This window comes from Strigops habroptila, chromosome 2, assembly GCF_004027225.2.
Source record: "Strigops habroptila isolate Jane chromosome 2, bStrHab1.2.pri, whole genome shotgun sequence".
In the NCBI taxonomy this organism is placed as follows: domain Eukaryota; kingdom Metazoa; phylum Chordata; class Aves; order Psittaciformes; family Psittacidae; genus Strigops; species Strigops habroptila.
Genome location: NC_044278.2, coordinates 32809272 through 32830917, shown reverse-complemented (window position 1 = coordinate 32830917; position 21646 = coordinate 32809272). Strand labels below are relative to the sequence as shown.

The following is a 21646-nucleotide window of genomic DNA, read 5'->3' as shown; positions in this document are numbered from 1 at the left end:
GGGCTGATGTACTGACACCCAGCTGAGTGTTGCTGGTAGCTCAAAGCAGCATCCCTGCCAGCTGCAGCCAAGCTGCCTTACACATCAGACATGTGCACATTGAAAGGGATGGTGGAATTTGGCAGAACGGTGGCTGCGAAAACAACCCAAACTTGCAAAAAGAGGAGTACTGGTGGCTGGTGTTGGCAACGAGGTGAGATGACAGCTGCAATTGCTTCGGCTGCATAATAGGTTTGACATGGGATCAAGAGAAGGAATACAACAAAATACAGTAGCTTAACTTAGCACAGAAGGGATTTGAGCACATTTCTGAACCTGTTGGAAGCAGATGTAATACTATTTTTAATCTGCTTGAAGTGAATTGCTATTCCTAACAGGATTTTAAAACATCAGATACTTTGTGATTGTTACTCTAGGTGGTGCTACCTAACTCAAATAGGATACATGCTGTCTGGCTTGCATGGGCCTACTGCATGCAGGTTGACTGCCAGGTAGAGTTCTCCAGCACCGACAGTGTCCTTCACCTCAAATTAAAATGCCACCTTCATGTTGTGGATCATGGGCTAATCTCTTCCTCCTTTGATCTTTGAAACAACAAGGAGTAATATTACTTCTGCTACTTAATTCTTTTTATAAAATGCTCTGTAATTCTATTGTATTGGAAAGATTGGATATGCCTGTTTGACATGTGAGAACCCAGTGTACAACCCAGACCAAACGCTGTGCATGTGTATGTTTGACCACTAACATAGCTTTCAGAAGAGCATTTGTAATGAATAAAATGTAAGGAAGGAGACTTCCACAAGATGTGTGGATTGACTTTAGAAGCTGAAGTCAGAGGATTAATATTGATTCTTCATAGGCATGTTTCACTGTAGCTTTCCTTCCTTTTCAACAGTATCATTTCTAAAATGAAGGAAAAATCATTTTTTCTTTAGTGCTCCTCTAGCAATACACTTGAGCTCTTCTCTCCTGAACATTTCTGCTAGCTCTACAAGTGTGTGTATATGCATATATTTAGAACTACCACAGTCTGTCATGATGCGGTTTGCATGATACTTGCATGGAACAAGTTGAAGTGGAGAAATACATTCTTCCATGGAGTCTGAATTTCTCAGTGGTGTTCAGCTGAGAGAGAGCTGGATCAGAAGTGGGGCAAGCAGAAGTCAGTAGCCTGTAGTGTACGTATGCGTGCCTCTGGCTGAAAGCGCGACAATTGCTCATGTTTGCCAGTATCTGAAATCACTTGTTGCAAGGTGGAACTTGTACTGTTATGGCCTCTAGATTACAAACCATCAATATTCTTGCTTTAGATTTAGATTCACCACACTCCTAGCTTTTTAACGTTGTAGTTACCAGGGTGATGCTTAAACTGGAAATGCTAAGACCAAGGCTTTTTCCAGTCGTGCTGCAGTTACAGTTCAAGCTGAGCTCCAAGGGGACAGCAGCCAGTTGTGTCTAAAGCATCCTGCACCTCTGCTGTTTGCTTCCACAGGTTCGATTCTGAAGAAAAGTGCAAAGCTCTTTTTCCGCCGGCGACATCACCAGAAGGATCCTGGGATGAGTCAGTCGCACAACGATCTTGTCTACCTGCAGCAGCCGCTGTCGGAGGAAGCGCGCAAGAAGGGAGGCACGCTGTCACGTATTCTGAACAGAAAGCTCCTTTCCAAACACAAAAGCAAGAACAAACTGAACGGTGGTTCAGCAGAACCATTCGTACAAGACTGAACACTCTGATGGGATACTTGCACATCAATTGACCACTTGTTTACAGAGCAGTACTAGAGAACACAAATATGGCTGATGACTTCCATAAAATTATGTTCACTAATGCAGTGGTCCAGGAACAAACAGAAAACTTATCTTCTTTTGTTTATTTTTCCAGAAGACTTTTTCTCTCTGATCATAATGTTGCTCCTCCAAATACAAGCAGTGCTTATTGCATCATGACAGCTTTTGGAGGACCATGTGGTTTATTGTAGAAGATGAGGGAGTATGGGGAATGGTGCAGGTGGGGAGGACCTGCATGTAAGCACCTAGTTTACATTAATGGGGAGCTAAGAACTGAAACATCATACCTGCTGTATGACTGAACCACTGTAAAGAGAGAAGATACCACTGTGCTTCCTTACTGCAGCCTGAAATAGTAGCAACACAAGTCTCACCTTGTTTTTCTAGTCAGGCTGAAAAGAGAGACCCAGATCCAGTTTGCATTGTAATTTGGAAACGGGTAAGTTTTCAGAAGCAGAACTAAAATGCTGATTAAGATAGCCTACTGTAATAACTGTAGCCTGCTGTAATAACTGCTCAGTCCATGTAGGTGGAGACATGCCTTTGATATTAGCCATAAATCAATAAATTATGCAAATACTTAGACTAGCATATTGTTCAATGTTCTGTGCATAAGTTATGCTTAAAAAAAACAGAACTTTTTTTTTTAAGTCTACTTGAGTCTTCTCACAAAGAAAACATTTACAAATTCTTATTTGTAGCTTTTCTTCCCTGTGTGAGAAGCTGCATTACTGATGCAAAAACTTACCTTAGGGGTTCTAATTCCTTCTCCCAAGTACTTGTTAGACAAGTATATTAACCATCATATCAAATGCAAAGCTAGGAGCAATAAGTGATGAATAGAGCATATTTAACCCTATAATGCTTTTCATTAGACAGCTTATTTTACTTGCCAAACACTTACTGAGATCTTAGAAAACACAGTTGTGAAGAGGGCTTTTTAAAACATAGTAACATTTCCCTTAGTTGTCTTTCAGTTTCTAGATCTGCCAGTGTTGTCATGTGCTGAGTGGTTGGTTGGGTGAGTTTTTTAACTTTTGTTCCTCATTAAATATTGCAGCTGGCTTCTTTAAATAAAAAGGGAAAACTGATGAAAGTAACGGCATAGTTCTTGTTTTGGCTATTAAGAAGAGTAAAATGTCAGTATTTCACAGGTACTATCTTACATGCATACCTGTACTTTTCCATTATCTGCATTCCTACTGAGGACAAAGGACCAAGCCGGTTCTCTTTAACCAAGAAAAACATCCATTCCATCTAAACTGCTGACATGAATGGATGATAGATTTGTGCCTGCTTTGCCAACAGTGATTTTCCCCCTCCCCCTTTTCCTCCCCTTAAGACATCCAACACTTTGGCTGATATTTGGGCTTTCAACTTAAATCACTCGTCAAAAATAAAAAGTTGCTCAAGAACAGAAACACATTTCAAAACTTCTAATGGACTCTGCATTCCTTGGTGAATATTTTACAAAGATTATAAAAGCAGAGGGATTTTGGTTTCTTTTTTACCAGAAAATATTAGAACAAATGAACTGTCAAAATATTTTAACTGAGCCTACTGGTTAAAAATACTGTTTATGTGTAACCTCCTAAAATCACTGTGGTAGTACAGCAGTCCAGACTACCATATAGTTGTATGTTTGAGCATGCTGCTTATTATGAAAACACTTGAAGGCATTTTAATATTCTGTATTTTGAAAATTGGTTACAAATGAGTCTTCTAGAGCTGTAATGTGCTTAGAAATCCCAGTTCAGTAATACAGGTTTGTCCAGCTTGAATGTGCTTGAACACTTTTGTTTATTGTTATTTAATACAGAGTAGTTTCTTCACTTGTTCTACAGTGGTTTGTTATATGAGCATTAAAATAACTGATGTTATGTTCTCTCAACATACACTTTTTCCCTTGACTCTACTAGGAGCTCTTTGCATGACAGTGACAGGGCAGGGTGGGGGTCAAATCTCTGCCATGTTTTAAATGCTCAGTCTTGTTTGCTGAAGAAGAAAACAATAACTACTCACTGAGTGCAAGAAATCAAAGTGAGACTGAGCTCCATGGGTAGCACCCCCTTAAACGAAAAAGGTGTGGAATTGGGAGTGTAAAGGGAGTATGAAACATTACTTGAAGTCTGCTTAAATTACTGAACTGGGATATTAATATATGGAAGCTTTATTGCGTACTGTAGAATGGGGTGGAAATAACACTGAGTAACTTGGAGAAATACAGGGGCAGGGTTTGCTCGTAGCTTACCCTGGGGAACAGATGCACGCTGAAGAAGTGGTTTTTTAGTTCCTCTTTCTTAAGGTCTTGGTGATTGCCTAAACGCATGTCTTGATGGTGGGAACCAAGGACATTATATACCACGAACTGTGTGAAGGTTTGGGCTCGCGTATACTCAAAGAGAATGAATTCTTAAGATGAGGAAAGCAAGGCATTTGTGGTAAAAAGGGAATCGTGTTTTCTACTTGCCTTCACTCCTCAGGAAAATAAACATCGTTTGGTTTGATGTTTGACCTCTATATCTGGCTGGTGTGTTCCTCACCTCTTCCTACTTCTCTACAAATAATTTATGTCCTGCTGTAAAAACAAGCTAAGGTACTAAACACAAAGGGACAACTGAGTTGCTCAGTTGTGACAGCCCCAAAGACCCACAATTCTGAATCCCATTCCTCCCTTCTGAGATGATTAGGTTGTCATTTAATATCAGGAGGTCTGAGTATGTACCTTTCTTGTATACATTAGTGTTTAGGTCAGTGTGAGTTAGATTCTGACAGCCAGCAGGAGCTGTGCTACACGTTGGGGTTGGGAGGACTGGATCTGTAAAATGGTGTTAACTGACACTGGGACGTACGTATCCTGTCAGGTGTTGCTTGTTGCCTGTGGGGTTGTGTGAAGGATGATGGAGGGAATGATTTTGCTCTTTTATGTTTTGCAATCTTCATAATTTTAATAACTACACATCTGAACAGCAGAACAAATCTCTGCATGATACTACACTGAAAACTTACTGTTTTCTGCCTTCCAACTTAATTACTTCAGAACAATAGCTTGGAAACAGCCTCTGAAATCTTTCTTCCTTTTTGCCCCTTTCTTACAGTTTTGTGTTTCTGAATACAGCAGAGGCAGAGGATACAACAAAGAAGGCACAGTATTTGTTTTATGAGGACTAAGAGATGGAGGCTTGCTTTTAATTTCTGAAGAATTTTTCTGCCCATAACTGAACCTTCTTAATCTGTGTCTGTGGTCTGTTTTGCTTTGTGGCATTTTAGCTTTTCATTTGCCTTGATGGAAACAACCTGCATCCTTATCTAACCATGATTTGCCTTGGCTTTAATTTTCTCTTTGTAGATGAAAGCAATAAAACCACCTAATATCTCAAGCGTGAATACAAGCTACGTGACTTTCTTAAAGTGATGGAGATCTCTTTAAAAGTCACTTTAAAGAGGAGAGGGTCCTTTATCCCTAGATCACTAGTATTTCCTATCTAGTTCAATCCAGAAGAAAATGACAGTCATTTCACTCCTAATTATATATGAAACTTGTGAATCTTAAGCAGCAGGAAGAAGGAGGGATGCCCTGGAGGAAAAAAGTTTGTAAAGAACTAAAATACTTCTGGCAAACTTCTTCAACTTAATGGACAAGTCATAAACTTTCAGGCAGAAATAGTGGGCTTTATTCTTATGCTCTCTGTTAGATTTCTTTTTCCCCAACTCTTTCTCTGGGAGAGGGGTTGGGGCTCCAGGTCGTACAGAGCTGTAGTTACTGTCTTGCTTTTGAGAGGACTTGGCTTACAGCACTGGGGTTTTTGAGGTGTTCTATTGCTTGTCAATGATACCAGTTTTGAAGATGAGTGAAATTTTGCAGCATTTCCCTGTACCACATCTCCTCGCTGGTTCTAGGTGGTTTTCACGGGAAAGCTTCCTGCTGTGTATTGTAAAGTTTTGGTGTTCTTGATGCGCAAAGTATTGTAGGAAAAAGTGAAGTTGACTACATAAAATGCTACCAAATGTCTATGAGGAAGCAAAATAAGAATCTTGCTCTTGGTTTAACATGTTTTTCAGCTCTAGTAGCTCTAGGTGTTAAAAGGAGCAAGACTTCTATACAAGGTGGGAGCCACATGGCTTCTTCATTTTGGTTTACTGCAGTTTTCGAATTGCAGAGCTGAAGTTTGAGATAAGTGCTTATCCTGGTACAGAATTAAGTATACTGTAGTTCCAGACTAAGACATTCCCATTGTGAGTGGGAACAGCTGAGCTCATACTTTGACCTCCCCAGGACCTAAGTGGATTTACTCATGTGTTTAAGAGTCAGCATATGCTTCTGTACATTTCTAAGCCACAGCCTTGGTGACAAACAACTCCAGATTAATTGTATAACAAGGGTGACAAAGGTGAATAATACCATTTCACTCAGGATATCCAAACTGCTACTATGCAAGGTACTGGCATGGTATGAAAATAACTGGGAAGGATGAGTCTGAGGTCTTTCCAATACTATCACTCTGTATTTCCCAATAATCACTCTGTATTTCCCAATAATGTATTATGCTCTGATATTCCAGGTGGGGTAAAACATTCTTTTCCAGCACTCCACTGTTACAGTCACTTCTTCTGTGATGGTTGTTTGGGTTTTTTTTTCCTTTTTTCTGTGTGTACACAAAATGAAGTTGGTGCAATTATGAAGTCTATGATGTACAGATTTATTATATCACCTAAAAGCCTGAGAAGAGGATTTTTTAAAGAAATAACTACTGCTGTACATACAATAAAAGCCGATTGTCTCCATGTAGTGTGCTGTCCTACATACCTAGTCTGCCAAGCATTAACAGATGGTTTTCTACTCCCCTTCAGTAACTTGACCCCTTGCTTAACACAGTGCATTCACCTGTTTATTCAGGAGCAGAGTTCTGCCCCTGCGTTGTGCTGGGTTGTTTCCGATAACCGTGGCCATTACCAGGTAGCCCTTCCTTGTTCCTTGAGAAATCACCTGAAACATGGACTGGGAAGGAATCTAATGGAAAAAGGAACTGTGGAACTCACTGTGGCACTCATTCTTTACGTTGTATTATCCTGAAAGCATTTGTAATTTGGGGGGGCAAGAGGGGAGGAGTGTTAGGGCCTAGATCTTATATAGAAGACACCAGTACTAAAACAAGCACAGCTTGGAAATAGGGTTCTCTTGTGATCATTCTACTGAAAAAGTTATGTTCTAAACTAATGCTGCCACAAAGCACTCCCAGACTGAGGGGGGGGGGGGAAACCCCAAACCCACCAAAAACGGGCATTCACATGAAAATAGCTACCATAGTGGTTTTATTTCCCTTCCCAAAGTGAGTGCTGCACCTTCTTTTGCAAGGAAATTGTATGTTACCTTACAGGGTGTTACTGCCCACATTTCTATGCCTGTTTATTTCATATTCCCAAAGCGCTTAGCTCAAATTTCCTCATAGTCTCCCAACAAACCTTCTTACTTTTCCTTCCTGCTCTGATCTTGGGTGAGGTTTTTTAATTTGAGTGATGCCATTTGTGTACGCTAACAAAAATGACAAGATCTATCAGAGCACGAGCAGGGGTGGATGTAGCACAAGTCTGGCACTGTTCAGTTCATCATTCTTAAACAGTGAATGGAAGGCATCTTCATTTTTTTTTTCATCTCTCTACCCCAGTGACCCTGGTGTAGACACAAGTTCACATCGAATGTTAACTCCACAGAAAGGCAGGAATACTGGGAGGGAATGGGGGGTAGAAGGGGAAATAATTTTGCAGCTCCAGGATCCAGACTCACATGGATTGTACATCCAGACTGCTTCTGCTAGGAAACATACAGATAACTACTATGAATTAGTTAATACTTATTCTGACAAAGTGAATGCACTGCAAGTAGGATAACCACCCTTGTGCACTGGTTGTCTCTAGGCAGAGGCCCAGAGACAGCACTGTGAGTGTGCACTGAGATGTACAAGGACAATAAGTAAAAGCAGACTATACAAAACTAAACATTAGCCAGCTTTGATCGCTGAAAAAGCAAATGACCTCTGCATGCACTTGGATCCTGGAAAAATTCCCCTTACTACTCCTGTGCTCACTGAAAACCTCCGGTGAGCCATTTTTAAAGACTGAACGGTTCCCCCTCCTCAAATTAACACTGTTTTGCCAAGAAGCAGCATTTTAAAAACTCAAAGGCCGCATTGTTTCAGTTGACCCAAGCACTTAAGAAGAGTCACGATACTCTCTACACCGGGTGCTTGTGCAGAAGGGGACATGCACAGGTAAGGTGAGAAGCAATAAAGGCCCTGCTCTCAGCCAACTGTTAAACACGTAGCTGTGAGAGCACGTCCCCTGGAGAGGTGCCTGCCTGCCATCATGTTTTTCAGTGGTGCTCTTACTGTGCAGGCTGGGCAGTCACACCACACTGCGTAAGGCTTTTGGGGGAGGGTGGGACTCTGTTGCAGGCAACACGTCTTACCAGAGAAGACTGGGGCACCAACTGAATACCAAAAATACAAAAACCTTAAGTACCTCTTTGTCCTGACCTCTGCCAGAGCGTTCTTGGCTGCACCTGGAGGAGCAGTGAGTGCTGCAGTAACCTGCACTCAAGGTTTAAACTAACTTGAGAAAGGAGGGCACTCACAAAGTTTCCTGGGCACCAGCTCTCAGTGGCAGCCCATTACACAGGAAAAAAGGCACTGCTGGTTACACGTCTGTACTCTATGCACGGCTACAGCGTTTGCTGTCGAGCGCACCATCTCTGGTAACATGCTGGTAACACCAGGCTGACCACGCTGGAGAGCGCAGAACCCGTGATCCTCGGCGAGCCTGGGTTCGGAAGCGGCGGGCGCTTGGGTCCTTGTTCAGGGCTGGGCTGAGGGTCAGCCTCAGGGCTGACAGCCTGCCGCGGTGTCCCTGTGGGCCCTTCACGCTCGTAGACAGCCTGCTTTGCGGGCTGCTCCCTGCTGGGAGGCGAACAGCAAAACCCATCGAGTGCAGCCCACCTGCTGAGCCGAACCCAACGGCAGCGACCCCCCCAGCCCAGCCCAGCCCAGCCCTGCCGAGGGCGCTGCGGGGGCGCCGGCCGGGAGGGGGCGGCCGCCCCGCGCATAGGTGCGGGCCCGGCTGGGAGGACCCCGGCGGCGTGGGGATGACGGTCCGGCCGCCGGCTGCCCTGACGGGCACGGGAGGCGCCGCTGGCGGCTGCGCCCCGGCGGCGCGGCCCTCCCCGCCGGACTACACTTCCCGCCGTGCTTTGCGACCGGCCGCGCCGGCTTCCGGTGGCGCGTAGTTTCCGGAGCGGATCGGAACCCGGAGTCCGGATCCGATCCGGGTCTGGCCATTCCCCAGGCAGGTAACGCCGGTTCCCCGCGCTCCCGCCCGCCGCCTCCCCACACCCTTCCCCGGGCCACGCGCGGGGCTCTCCACGCGGGACCGCCGCCCCGCGCCCGGCCCGCGCCGCCCGGCTCCGCCGCGCCTCCTCTCGCCGCCGCGCCGCTCCTCGGGGCGTGCGGGGCCGGGGCGAGGGCGGCGGCGAAAGCTCCCGGGGCGGCGGCGGCTGCGGCCCCACCGCGTCCTCCTCCTCCGCCGCCGCCTCCTCCATGCCGCCTGTTCTTTGTTACAGCGGCCGCGCCGCGGCGCGCGGAGGGAGGGCAGTAGGGAGGGGGGCGAGGCGGGTCCGAGGCAAAACCCGGCGGAGCCGCTCCCGGATCCCGGGCCGGGCCCCGCCGCCCGCCGGGTTCCTGGCGGCTGGGGCGCCGCTCGCCGCCGGCCGTGCCCGCCGCGGGTGCGGGGCCGCGCCAGGGCCTCACCGTCGCCGCACACACGCTCGCATTCACACACACCCACCCACCCCGCGGCCACGAGAGGCTCCGGCCCCGCTGTCGGGCGCCGGCGGCGGCTTGGGGACGAGCCGCCGGGGCTCTGTGGGGCGGGGGAAACCGGGGGGTGTCCCCGCAGGCGGGGCTCGGCCGGTAAAGCCATTGGTCCGGGGAGGGCGCGGGTCCTGTGAGGGAAGTGGCCCCGGTGGGGCTGGTGCCGCCGGCAGCGGCATGTCCCCGCCGGCTGCGGGAGCGGGGAGCGCCCGTGGGTAAGGGGCGGGGACGCTTCCAGGTGCGAGGGCGAAATCCAAAGGGAAGAGGGTGGGAGGAGGGGGTAGGTTTAGGAGCCGGGCATGGAGACTGGCCGTTAGTGGGGGCTGACCCGGCCGCTCTGCCTTTGCCTGCCCTGGGTCTGTAGGTGCACGCCTTATGGTGTTACAGAATGGTTTGGGTTGGAAGGGACCTTACAGATCATCTGGTTCCAATCCCCTGCCATGGGCAGGGACACCTTCCACTAGACCAGGTTGCTCAAAGCCCCGTTCAGCCTGGCCTTGAAAGGGGTCGGGCAGCCACAACTTCTCTGTGCAACCTGTTCCAGTGTCTCACCAGCCTCAGAGTGAAGAATTTCTTCCTTACATCGAATCTAAATCTACGCTGTTTCAGCTTGAAGCCATTCCCCCCCGTCCTATCACTCCACACCCTTGTAAAAAGTCCCTCTCCAGCTTTCCCGTAGGCCCCCTTCAGGTACTGGAAGAGGTGAGGTGTGTTCATTGCAAGACAAAAGGAAGAAAGCCCCAGCCTGCAGTGCTTCCTACACACAGGTTTTCTGTCATACGCTTGTTTTCTGCTTGTGTTCATTAAACTTTGCACGTACTCTATGTACCCGAGGCACAGTGACCACGATCACAGGAAACAATGGAAAGGCCAGGTGGGTAACCTCAGTACCCACTCTGCTCCCCCTAACTGGTACGTAGTGTCCCACTCTCCCTTCTCAACAGTAACTGATAGAATGGTCATACTTCTTTAGAAATGCAGTGCCTTGCTGTAGTTTACCACATGTTCTGCCAGATAGTTTCTGATTACTTTGAGCAGTAGCATGAACAAACTAGACTACATCATGAAGAAAACAATGTGCATTTTTAAGTGCATTTTGCTTGCACATATGTATTTGCACTACCCATCTGCTTGTGTTTTCAAGGTACTTACTCTCACTAGTTGAAGCCCATTCTAGAACTTTAATGGAAAACTGAAGCAAAAAGAAAGGGGAACTTTAATTTTACTTTGTTGGTCATTAAATACAGATTTTTAGGGATTGAGTTTAATTTTTTCTTACCTGTTCTTTTAAAATCTGTTTGCAAGATCAGAATTACTTAACCTGCCACTGGAGCCTGATTTCTTTCTTCAGCACTTTATAAGGGGAAAGTATGCTGTTAAACCAGGTCTTATTTTTTTGGATAGCTTACAGCTCGAGTGGTTCCCTAACGCTGCACATCATGCTCTGCAAACAGATACCTGTGATGTTGCATCCCCTCAGCATCTGCATTTGGGTTCCCTTGAGTTTCAGACATGTCCAGAGGCCCGTGTTGCAGCTGGAGCTTGCTTAGCTCTGTGTATTACTTTCAGGCACAAAGTCACGCAGTTAATTATACAAGCAGAAAATTCCGGTTTTCTGCCATCAGAATTAGGCCTTGTACCTGTGGTCTAACTTCTGTGTCGCTTTTCACCTGCTTATTCACTGCTTAATGATTGCTCTCTCTAATCTATAATGATTTTATATAAAAATATCTGGAATTCCCAGAAGCTTTTATTATCTCTGCAAGGCAAGAACATGATCATGTGCAGCAGGATGAGTGGCTTAATGGAATATTTTTCTAATACAAATGCTTGAAAAGAAAATCAGATGTGGCCCACAGCAGCAGCAGATGAGGGTAAAAAACTTTGAAGTCTGTCTTCAGTGCTATCGTGTGAGCTTGCATGGCACTTCGTGACTCTGTTTACCAGCTGGGGTGGGTGGCATAATGTCTTCTATTTCAAAAACTCTTGGGAAATACAGCTGAGATTTGCAATGAGTTTTGAAGCCTATGGGTGAGCAGTATGTATGTGAGTGTGTGTCTGCAAAGCAGAACTGTTAAACCCATTTTGGGGCAGCTCTTCCTTTCTTACACCTTTTGTGAAGTAAGAAAGGGGGGAAAAAAAGACCATGCAGCAGTTCATAGCAAGGCCTAGATACAAAGATAAGGTAGGCCTCTCTGCACCTGTGTGTTGAGGTGTTTGTTACCCATTCCTGTTTACTTCAGAGGGAATTATTTCCGCAGGTCATTGTGCTGAGCACAGGAAAGACGGATAACAAATCAGAAATGTTGCAGAGTGGAAAATGAAAGTACTTGCTGCAGAAGTGAGAATTGCGCTAATGCAGATAATAAGTGAGATGTAGTGTCCTTATCAACTGCACAGGGTGTGTTTGAGGGACTTTTATGCTTTTTCCCCATCACCTTGAACAACATTTCCGGTACTATGATTTCCCCGCCCCTTTGTTGCTATTCTCATCTATGGTCCCTAGAACAAGACTGATGTGGCTGCTTCTGTAATGCCGCGGATCATCAGTCTGCAGTTCGTGAAGAATGTGACACAGGAAAGTCCTAGAAGGTGAATGCCTTTGATGAGCAGGTCACGCAGCAGCATTGCTGGTCATTGTGCACTGTGTCCCCTGCGTATCTGAGCCATTGACCAAGAAGAGTATTTGTTAATTCAGCCATATTTAGGATTAAAGTCTTGTCAGGACACAAGCTATCTAAAAATAACTGGATGTACACCTCTTGAAATAGTGCAAAGCATCTGCAAAACATCTTGGTTGAAAAGCAAAGCAAACCATTTTTGACATCAACTTACAATGCAGTTTCTGTTGCTTGTTTTGCACCATTATACTCTAGGATTCTGTAAACACCTGTTGCATTGCTTACAGTACTTTCAGGAAAAAAGCTTTGGGAAATTCCCTGAGTTGCTGCTTGTGCTCAACACTGGGAGTTTGTATACATCTTTAAGTGTTTTATTATAAGAGTAGCCAAGAAAGGCCTAGCTTGTGCCACAGATGGACAGTGCTGGCGCCTTACTGGGGCAGCAGATATTAGGGGGGATTGTGCTGTTGATGTGAGCTGGAGTTGGGGAGGGCAGTGCTTGGGACAGGCTGTGATGGAGTGCCAGGATGCCCAGACTCGGGGACCAAAATCCTCCTTAGGCTGTTGCCCAGATAACTAAGCAGCAGGATCCCTCCTGCCATGACCAAGAGCCACAGCGACCAGGTGTCCTTTTGTATTCCCATCAGTTGACATGCTGGCTTTCCACTCAGCACCCTTCCGTGTGGTGATGGACTGTCCTTTGCTAATTGGGAGTAGCCTATGGATTGGTGGAGGAACTTGTTTGCTGCTTCTGGTGCAGATTTGAGGGGGAGCGGAGTATGAGTGCAGCTGGCAGCTGCTACCAGACATTGCTGCCTGGCGTGCACAGGGGCCATCATGGCATTATCAGGCTTGGCACAAGTATGGAGTCCTTCCTGAAACAGTGGAAGGGGTTTTGTGGGACAGGGACTTCACTTGTGCTGAGAAGTCAGTAGAGCCGATATCTGTGCAGGAGTAGCTGCTGGTCCAGGCTCCAGCCTCAGGCATATTTCCAGGTCCCAGCCAGGCAGAGCATATGAAGCGTCAGTGTTCAACAGTAAACTCATAATGGGAAGTCCTGCTCCTGTGCTGATCCGGAGTAACAGCTGTGCTTATACACATCTCTGGCTTGGCTTTTGTTGTTGTAGTGGCAAATGCATTATATTTTTTCAAACAGGGCTCTGCTAGCTTGCTGTGTCTCTGGTCATGTTTCCTCTCCTGTCCTCCCTCTCACAGGTTCAGCCTCTTACTCCTTCCTGTTTTCTTCTTGACCAATGTGCTTGCCCTTTCTGCAGCCTCATTCTCTCTTAGGCTTGGGTCATGATCTTCGAGTTGCTTTCCCTCTCACTGGGCCGTTGGGAAAATTGCTTATTTGAAAAGGAGAGCCTTTTCATGGTTAGGAAAGGGAAAACTATCTTCTAGATCTTGCTTGTGTCATGATCTTAGCCATACATAATGAGACTATTTGCCAACCATTTAGATTGTCTAGGCATCACTGAGGAGCAATAGGTAGCGTTTATGCAAGTTTTTAATACATACTGCCAAAAATGAGTTATAAAAGTGAGTATAGATTATCCTTATTTTACAGGTGAAAGCAAATTGGTGAGTTACCATTTCATGGAAGGTCAGTTACAGAGATGGGATTTGTTTTCCCAGGTTTTCTGATGCTCGTTACCACAGTCTACCTTTGCCTTTGGAACAAATCGTGATTGTATCTGCAGTTTTTAGGTTCTTGAGTTTATCGTGTTTATTAAATAACTAATCCATGCTTCAGGGGTAATTTTTTAAGCTACTGTTCAACAAAACATTGCACTGAACCAGATGGGCCTTGTTTCTGCGGTGGTTGTTGCTGGCCTGGATTAGTCCTCTGGCTCTGCTTGTTCTGAGGCTCCACAGGAGCTTATAGCAGGGGGCACACAGGAATGTCTGAAGGTTGGCGAGAGGAGGGATAAGGAATGGCATGCGACAGCATTGCTTCAGAGAGAAATGCCTGTAACCTACAGACACTTAGGCTTCTTTGTGGTGAATTTAGCAACACACGTAATGATACAGCAGTCACTGGGGGATTTCTAGCAACTTTAATTTCTTTAACTTTCCGTTGATACTCCTGAAGGGGCAGAAATGTGTTTGGGTATGGCATCATTACACCATAAAGGGGTCCCATAATATGGAAAGTCATTCAGAACTAACCTCATCTTTTGTATTTTGGCAGGTTTAAAAATGGCTGGAGATGGCAGTGATGAGACTATGTTTATCTGTAAGTATTAGAAAAGAAAATGATCTAACTCTCATGATGTGACTTGTCTACTAAGAATGTTTGAAATTAAAGACTAAAACAGACTTAAGTTTTTATTTAGAAAAGTATTTATGTAAAGGAAGCTTAAACAGCTTATGGGGGAGTAGAGAGAAGGTTGCTCATTTTAAGCATACACATTCTCTTGTTTGGGGTTTGTTGTTTCTTTTTTGCAACCACACAAAGAGACCTCTGAATGTGAGTTACCAGAGCAGCTTTTTCTGGTCGAAGTGAGACTGAAGGCCTAACACTAGCCTAAGCCCTTCGTTTATACAGCCAGCTGTAGCAACCAGGGGCATCTGTGGGGAACTCTGACCTCTAGCCTGAGTTAAAGATCTGCACTTCCACAGATGGAGGATGCAGGCTCGTTCTTTCTGGACAGTTACCATCACTGAATATGTATTTCATAGACAAAAGAGAGTTTTGGAATTTTTTAATAGAAGTCTGTGTATATACTTCCCCCAAGGTATTTTACCATTTATCCCATGCTTAGTTTTGTATTTCTGCTATGGCTGCAGTCTCTTGAAAGTGTCACATATGGTGAGTGTAAAAGCCTTGGGGAATACCTGCTGTAAGGCATCCCTTAGACTTTGAGAGACATGCTACACAATATATCAGTATCATGTCCTCCCTGCTTTCGTCATTCATCTGCAAAGGAGCGAGAGAAATATGTAGCTGATTCCCACATGTAGTTTTGGACAATGCTGTCTGCCCCTTGTTGAACCTGGGCGGTGGCTGGTTCTTTGCAGAGGTGAGGAGTGCCCAGGTGCAGTCAAAAGATGAGGAGAATGATGAAGTGCTTCATTTCCTTTGGCAGCAAAGCCCATTTAAGAAGCTGTTGCTCCAGCTATTCCTGTCCCCATTGGTTATGACAACCCTTTGTAGATGATAATCCAGTTCTTTGCAGTAGTCTGGTTTGCACATTCCTCTGTGTCTTCTTCTCCCTGTCTGGTTTTGGAAATTTGTATTTATCCCAGATAATTTCAGTAATATTAAGCAGAGTGTAAGCTATAGGTTCACCTAAGGGCGGTGGTATGGTAAACAGTGCAGGATGGCTGTAGGCTTAGTTGTGATGCTGGTGGACAGCACTTTCCCACTGATCCTTTCCTCTGGTGTAGCTATCTGGTGCTGTACAGCAAACTGGACTGGGAAATTCATTCAGCTGAAAAATAAACTGATGGGAAAAGCTTAATGATCCTTTCCTTGGTTCGCCAGAAGGCAGCACAAACAGCTGTAGAGGAAGCAGCAGCCAGGCTTGGGGGTTGCACGAGCTGGTACTACTGTTTGTCAAATGTATGTGGATTTTCACTGCTAAGCTGTTTTTATTGCCAGAAGAAGAAACAATGTGGAGCTCTGCATTATAGTTTGGGATCCTTTTTCCACATGTAGAAGAAAATTTTTTGCTAGTTCGCTGGGACAGATACTGGGAGGGAGAGGTTTCCAGTTAGGAGTACAGAGTAGCTTTACTGGAAGGGGCATACCCTGGAATGACATGGCTTTTTTCTTGTTCTCTTCCCAAAGTGTAACCACCCTCTACTTTGCATCCTTACTGGGGTTGCCTGACTTGCCCTTGTGAGTCTGGAGCTCAGGTGGAAATCACACTGTAGGAATATAACCCCTGTGCGATGATCTCTTCTTAAGCTGCATTAGCAGCTGATCAGGCAGGGCAGTCTGACAGCTATTTTTCACAGTGAAGCAATGTATATGCATTTGAAATCCTGTTCAGTTAGCTTATTTTAGAAAGCCACAAATTATCCTGGTCTGAAAATTGTTTCTTGGGAACCATTCAGTTCTGGGTAATTTACAGCCACGTAAACTAGAAGTTAATTTAGGTAAGCTAACAGTGAATTAAGAAGTGGCTAAAGTGTACTGTGCAGCCAGCTGACTTGTTTGGAAAGGCACCAGAAGGTACCTTGGAGGTGTCTCTCCCTGCGCTGTGGGTGAGGAGCGTGAGTGGGCCAGGCATGGCTCTGGGCAGAGCTGTGCTCCCACAGCATGCTCATGCACTGCTGAGACCCTGTGCCAGTTCTGCTGCTGGTGTTGGGTTTGCGCCTCCTGTCACTAAAAAGACCACCCTACCCAAGCTCTTTCTAAAAGCCTGGGCGCTGGGAAGGTTTTCTTTAGCTGCTCAATGTTACGGCACTTTGTCTGAAGAATAATGTCATCTTTAAGTAGAATAGTTACCGTAGATGTAAGGCAATTATTTTCCTTTGAGGGAGATTTTTAACAATTGTCTTCTGATAGTACTGATCATGGTGTGTGTTATCTCACCTACACAAGTGCCAGCTGTCAGCTTGATGTTCAATTATACGTGTTCTTTTGAGCAATATAAATAAACATCTGCCTCTGTATGTATGTATTTTGCCTGGTGCTAGATTTTGTATTTGGCTCTTGAAAGGAGAAGGCAGCTGTCTTATGGAAGTGTTTCCCATCAACCTTTCTGTATGCTGTCTGCTTCCTTGCAGGGTGTGAGGACTGTGGGCAGTACCATGATTCAGAGTGTCCTGAACTCGGCCCAGTGGTGACAGTCAAAGACTCCTTTGTATTGAGCAGGGCAAGGTAAGGAACATTTGTGTTAGTTCTGACTAACCCAACACTGATGTTGGTTCTTTAAAGCATATTTGCTGTTTAATGAGTGTCACGCTGACAGCTGAAAAGTGAAGTCCCAATCTATGGAAGGCATATGGCCTTGATTAAATAGAAATGTTGATGCATACCCTTAAGTGCTTTACTGAATCGAAGCCAAAAAATAACTTGCTGCTCATCAGGACTTGGCTTCTTTGCTGAGGTTTCTGGCAAAAAGTCAGATACTGCCAGATGGGGTGATGACTTCTGTCTTGGTTGAGTACCTGCAACTGTTTCCCCTCCTCATATGTACTGTATTAGATGCAGAGAAGTGTGTGAGGATTTCTCGTTTGTATGAATGGTTGTGTCCTCCTGCTTGGTATAACCTTTGTAGTTCCTTCACTGAGAGGCAAAACAAGTTTTTCTTTATTATGAGACTTTATGAATGATTAAGGGTAATGCTTCTGTCAGAAAATGTGTGACAGCACAGCAGAAACATTCATGCTTGCCAAAAGAAACAAATAGGCTAAATCTAATTGGAAGAAAACAACAAGGAGTAGTGATTTTTATAGAGAAAGGCAATCAGGAATGTCAGCAAACTGCATATTAATGTGTAAAATGTAAGGCTAAGGAAGAGAAACAACTATCGTGAAGATGCAGTGCAAATCCAAAAAGGAAAGATAGTTCAGATGGCTTCTTGTATTATATATAACATGCTTAGGGCTTCTGTATTTCTTCTTGGGAAGTCATAGACAGAAAACATGGGCACATGGACTGCAAGTGCCCTTGACATGTGCTGGCTGTGTAGGTCATACTGTGTAATCCCAGTAACAAATACTGAATGTGCTGGGTCTGCCATGTGGGTGCCCTGACCCGTCTCTGCCTGGGCAGGATGCTCTTGGTGTCCCACAGTGTACACTGGCTGCATACCTGGTTTTCTGGGCCTTCCCAGAAAAGGAAGCTCCTTGCAGCTCCTACCAGGCCTTGCCTTCCTAGGCATGGAAACCTGCCATGGATGATCTCCTGCAGCAAGTGTTAATGGGGCCTACTGTCTTAACAGCCCTGACACTATCGTCTCTTCTGCTCTTGCCATGAGCTCCTGGGAAAAGCCTCATTCCTCCATCCCAATGACATCCCTGTAGGTATGCACAGATGGCTGTTTGGGCCCCCACAGCCATCTCTTCCCCAGCCTGTCCTCACTGCTCTAGCCCTTGACCATACTGGTGGTCCTCCCCTGAGCTCAGTCCAGTTTGTCCATGTCTTTCCATTTTGTGAGCCCAAAATGGGAGGCAATAGATGGGATCTAGCAAGTGCAGAGCAGAGGGGGATGATCATTCACCTCAGTCTGTTGGCTGCTCCAGTTCATACTATCCAGAATGCTTTTGGTCCCCTTTGCTGCTGGGTCATGCTATGGCCTCATGTCCAGCTTGCTATCCACCACCTCCCCCAGGGTCTTTCTCTCTGACGATGGTATTGGCTGGGGTTCCTCCTTCCCACATGCGGGGCTTTGCATTTGTCCTTGGAATTTCATGCGGTTCCTGTCAGTGTATCTATCTCTCCAGGCTATTCAGGTCCCTCTGGATAGCAGTCCTGCTGTCTGACTATGTCCTCCAGTCAGTGTGATCTGCAACCTGGATGGGAGTGCACTCCATTGTCCATTCTAGGTTGTTGATAAAGATGTTAAACAATACAAAAGTCCCAGCACAGACCTCTGTGGTACCCCAGTTATGGCCTCCAGGTAAAGATCATGACCCTCTAAACCTGACAGCCCAGCAAGTTATTTACTCTAGTAGTTGTGGGTGCACATCCCAACTTGGACAGAGAGATAGTGTTGAAAGCCTTACTGAAGTCAAGGGAAATGGCATCCACTTATTTTCCCTCATCCACAAACCTGGTCATTTTATCCTGGAAGGCACAGTTTGTCAGGCATGAGTTGCCCTTAATCAATCCATGGTGACTGTTTCCAGTCACCTTCTCATGTGCCTCTAAGTGCCTCCCAAAAGGTCTTGTTCCATGATTTTCCCAGGGACAGAACTGAAGCTGACCAACCTGCAGTTCCTTGTATCATCCTTTTGGGCTTTTTTGAAGATGGGTGTAACATTTGTCTTCAGACATCAGAGGCCTCCCCTGATGCCCATGATCTTTCCAAGACAATTGAGAATAGTCTCACTATGGTATTGGACTGCTCTGTCAGCACCCTCAGGTGCAATCTGTCAGGTCCCTGGGCTTACATGGGTTGAGCACCCTCATTTAACCACCAGTGTGGCCCTCCTCAACTGCTGGTAGTTGTTCTCTTCTGTTCATTTATAAATCCTCATAGAAGTTAGGGGATGTTGATCAGAAAACTTGGCTGTCTCTGGAGATGGGAGAAATACGTGCTGCCTTCTTTCTTCCGTGGGTTTCTGTACTGTTGTCCCATGTGTAATATTTTGGATTTTTCTTTTCCCCTCAATTTTCTCTTCAATTTTTAGATCATCTCTGCCTTCTAATTTGGAGATAAGACAATTGGAAGATGGGTCTGAAGGAGTGTTTGCTCTGACTCAGCTAGTAAAACGTACCCAGTTTGGCCCATTTGAATCCAAGAGAGTTGCCAAGCTGGAAAAAGAATCAGTTTTTCCCCTGAAGGTAAGACAGGGCACAGGGAAAGCAATAGCAAGGAGTCAGTTTACCCATGATGAATTTATGCTATCTAACACTGTGGGAAAAAGATGTGTAGGGGGGTCATTTGGGACATCTTTTAAGCATGCCCTGTAATGGACTAGCTAAACAACCGTTCTCTGAGCAGCATACAGAAGCAGCAAACTATAGCCTCATTCTGTACGTTTGATGTGAACATCCGTATAGGAGACAGGGCTGGGATACAGTCAGCAAAACTGCTTGTCTTTCACCTTTTGCCTGTGATGATACAAGAGTGACAATGACTATGGCAGTTCATTTCAGTTGTTTTAATGAGTTTCTTCAATTTGATTGTATGTATTGAGCGACACACACACTAGGGTTATGGAACATGCAGAATAAATATTTTTTTTCTGTCTTGCATTTTTTTGACTCTTTTCTTGACAAGTCTTGGTAGGAATAATGCTACAGTAAAAATTAAATTCAGTTTTAGTTTTCAGTAATACCTAACTCAGAAGTAAAGATTTAGAAATGTGAATTGGGCATGCTGTTTGCATTCTCCTCCATTCTCCTGTATTGAGTCATTTAAATTCTGTGAGAAACTGGTGGCTATAGCAAGAATCCTTCAGATAAAAGTTCAGTTTGTTCCCATCCTGCCCCTGGTAGTCTGTCTCAGTCTTCCTCATCTGAAGATGTGACAGATACATCACATCACATCACATCCGTGTTGATGAAAGTTGCTTTGTTTCTGATGTGCATTGAATGGAAGCCGTTGCAAAAGCAGAAAATAAAGATTCTTTTTAACTTTGTATTATTTGTTAGAGTTTTATTATATGCATATTTTGTTTGGCAGGTGTTCCAGAAGGATGGACCCCTGGTATATTTTGACACCTCAAATGAAGATGATTGCAACTGGATGATGATGGTGCGACCAGCCACCGAATATGAGCATCAAAACTTAACTGCCTTCCAGCATGACAATGATATTTACTTCACCACCTCCCAGGACATCCCACCAGGAACTGAGCTGCGAGTGTGGTATGCAGCTTTTTACGCCAAAAAAATGGAAAAGCCAGTGCTGAAGCAGGTCTCTAGTATTGCCAATGGTATGTGTGGGGGCCTTTTTTCCTTCCTAAGGGCCCAGTCCTGATAGGGACTCATAGTCCCCTACTGGAGTAGTTGACAGTGCTGTTTTATCAAATAGTTTCTGACCCTGAGTTTGTTAACCTTAGAGTCAGGCTAACCTGCATACATGGTTGCCCTGTGAGAAGAAAGGATAGATTTTTCCTCATGATATATCTGAGGTTTTGAAAATGGATGGCCTAATTGATGATTCAGCATCGTCAGAATAAACAAACTGGGCAAATAGTTCTTAACTAAAGAAGTGGTGGTTGCATCAAAACATTTCTGGGTAAAAGAGCAAAGGAACCCAAGTATCAGTGAAAGTCTAAACGTACATGCAGATTTGCTCAAGAAGCATTCTTTTTCAGTTGCAGTGAAAATGTTTTTGCTTTTGCTCAGAACTGTTACACAGTTCTAAAAACCTCCTTATATCTTATACAGCCTTATATGGGAGCCACTAGAATAAGTTAAGCTCAAGAGTGAACTGCCATTCCACGATTGCTTGTGCATTGGCAAAGAAAGGCAGCAAGTTTTTTAGAATCTGAATTGGAATTGCCAGAAGTCTTTTGTTCCTCTGCCTCTTCATTTTCTTCTGCTTTTGCATTTCTACAGCTAAAAGGCATGTTCCTTTAGCATTGCAAGGACATTTTTGTTCTGCTCTTGAGTTTGAGTACTCCCCGAATGGTATTACTGCTACACTGAGTATAATTTGGGGTGACAAATGGCTTGGGGAGAGGGCATTGCCATCAGCATGCTTTATGGCTGATCTCGATGGTAAGCACTTTCTTAAGTGCTAC

The 21646-nt window shown here is 45.0% G+C and overlaps 2 protein-coding genes across 6 annotated transcripts in view; both read left to right on the top strand.

Moving 5' to 3' along the window:
* C2CD2 (C2 calcium dependent domain containing 2) overlaps positions 1-4305 on the top strand; it is a 38100-nt gene extending 33795 nt beyond the window's left edge. The window contains exon 14 of the mRNA XM_030477889.1: positions 1496-4305. Coding sequence (XP_030333749.1) covers positions 1496-1728 — 233 coding nt within the window. The 3' untranslated portion in view covers positions 1729-4305. The remainder of the gene's footprint in view (positions 1-1495) is intronic.
* A 4726-nt stretch (positions 4306-9031) lies between these two features.
* Positions 9032-21646, top strand: part of PRDM15 (PR/SET domain 15) — a 38359-nt gene continuing 25744 nt past the window's right edge. For 3 of the 5 annotated variants that reach the window (XM_030476072.1, XM_030476069.1, XM_030476071.1), the window contains exons 1-5: positions 9032-9133; positions 14466-14510; positions 17012-17105; positions 19583-19736; positions 20581-20833. In XM_030476072.1, the coding sequence (XP_030331932.1) occupies positions 14474-14510; positions 17012-17105; positions 19583-19736; positions 20581-20833 (538 nt within the window). In that variant the 5' untranslated portion in view covers positions 9032-9133; positions 14466-14473. Of the gene's footprint in view, positions 9134-14465; positions 14511-17011; positions 17106-19582; positions 19737-20580; positions 20834-21646 lie in introns of those variants that run through there. The other 2 variants (XM_030476070.1, XM_030476073.1) reach the window with 2 other exon arrangements.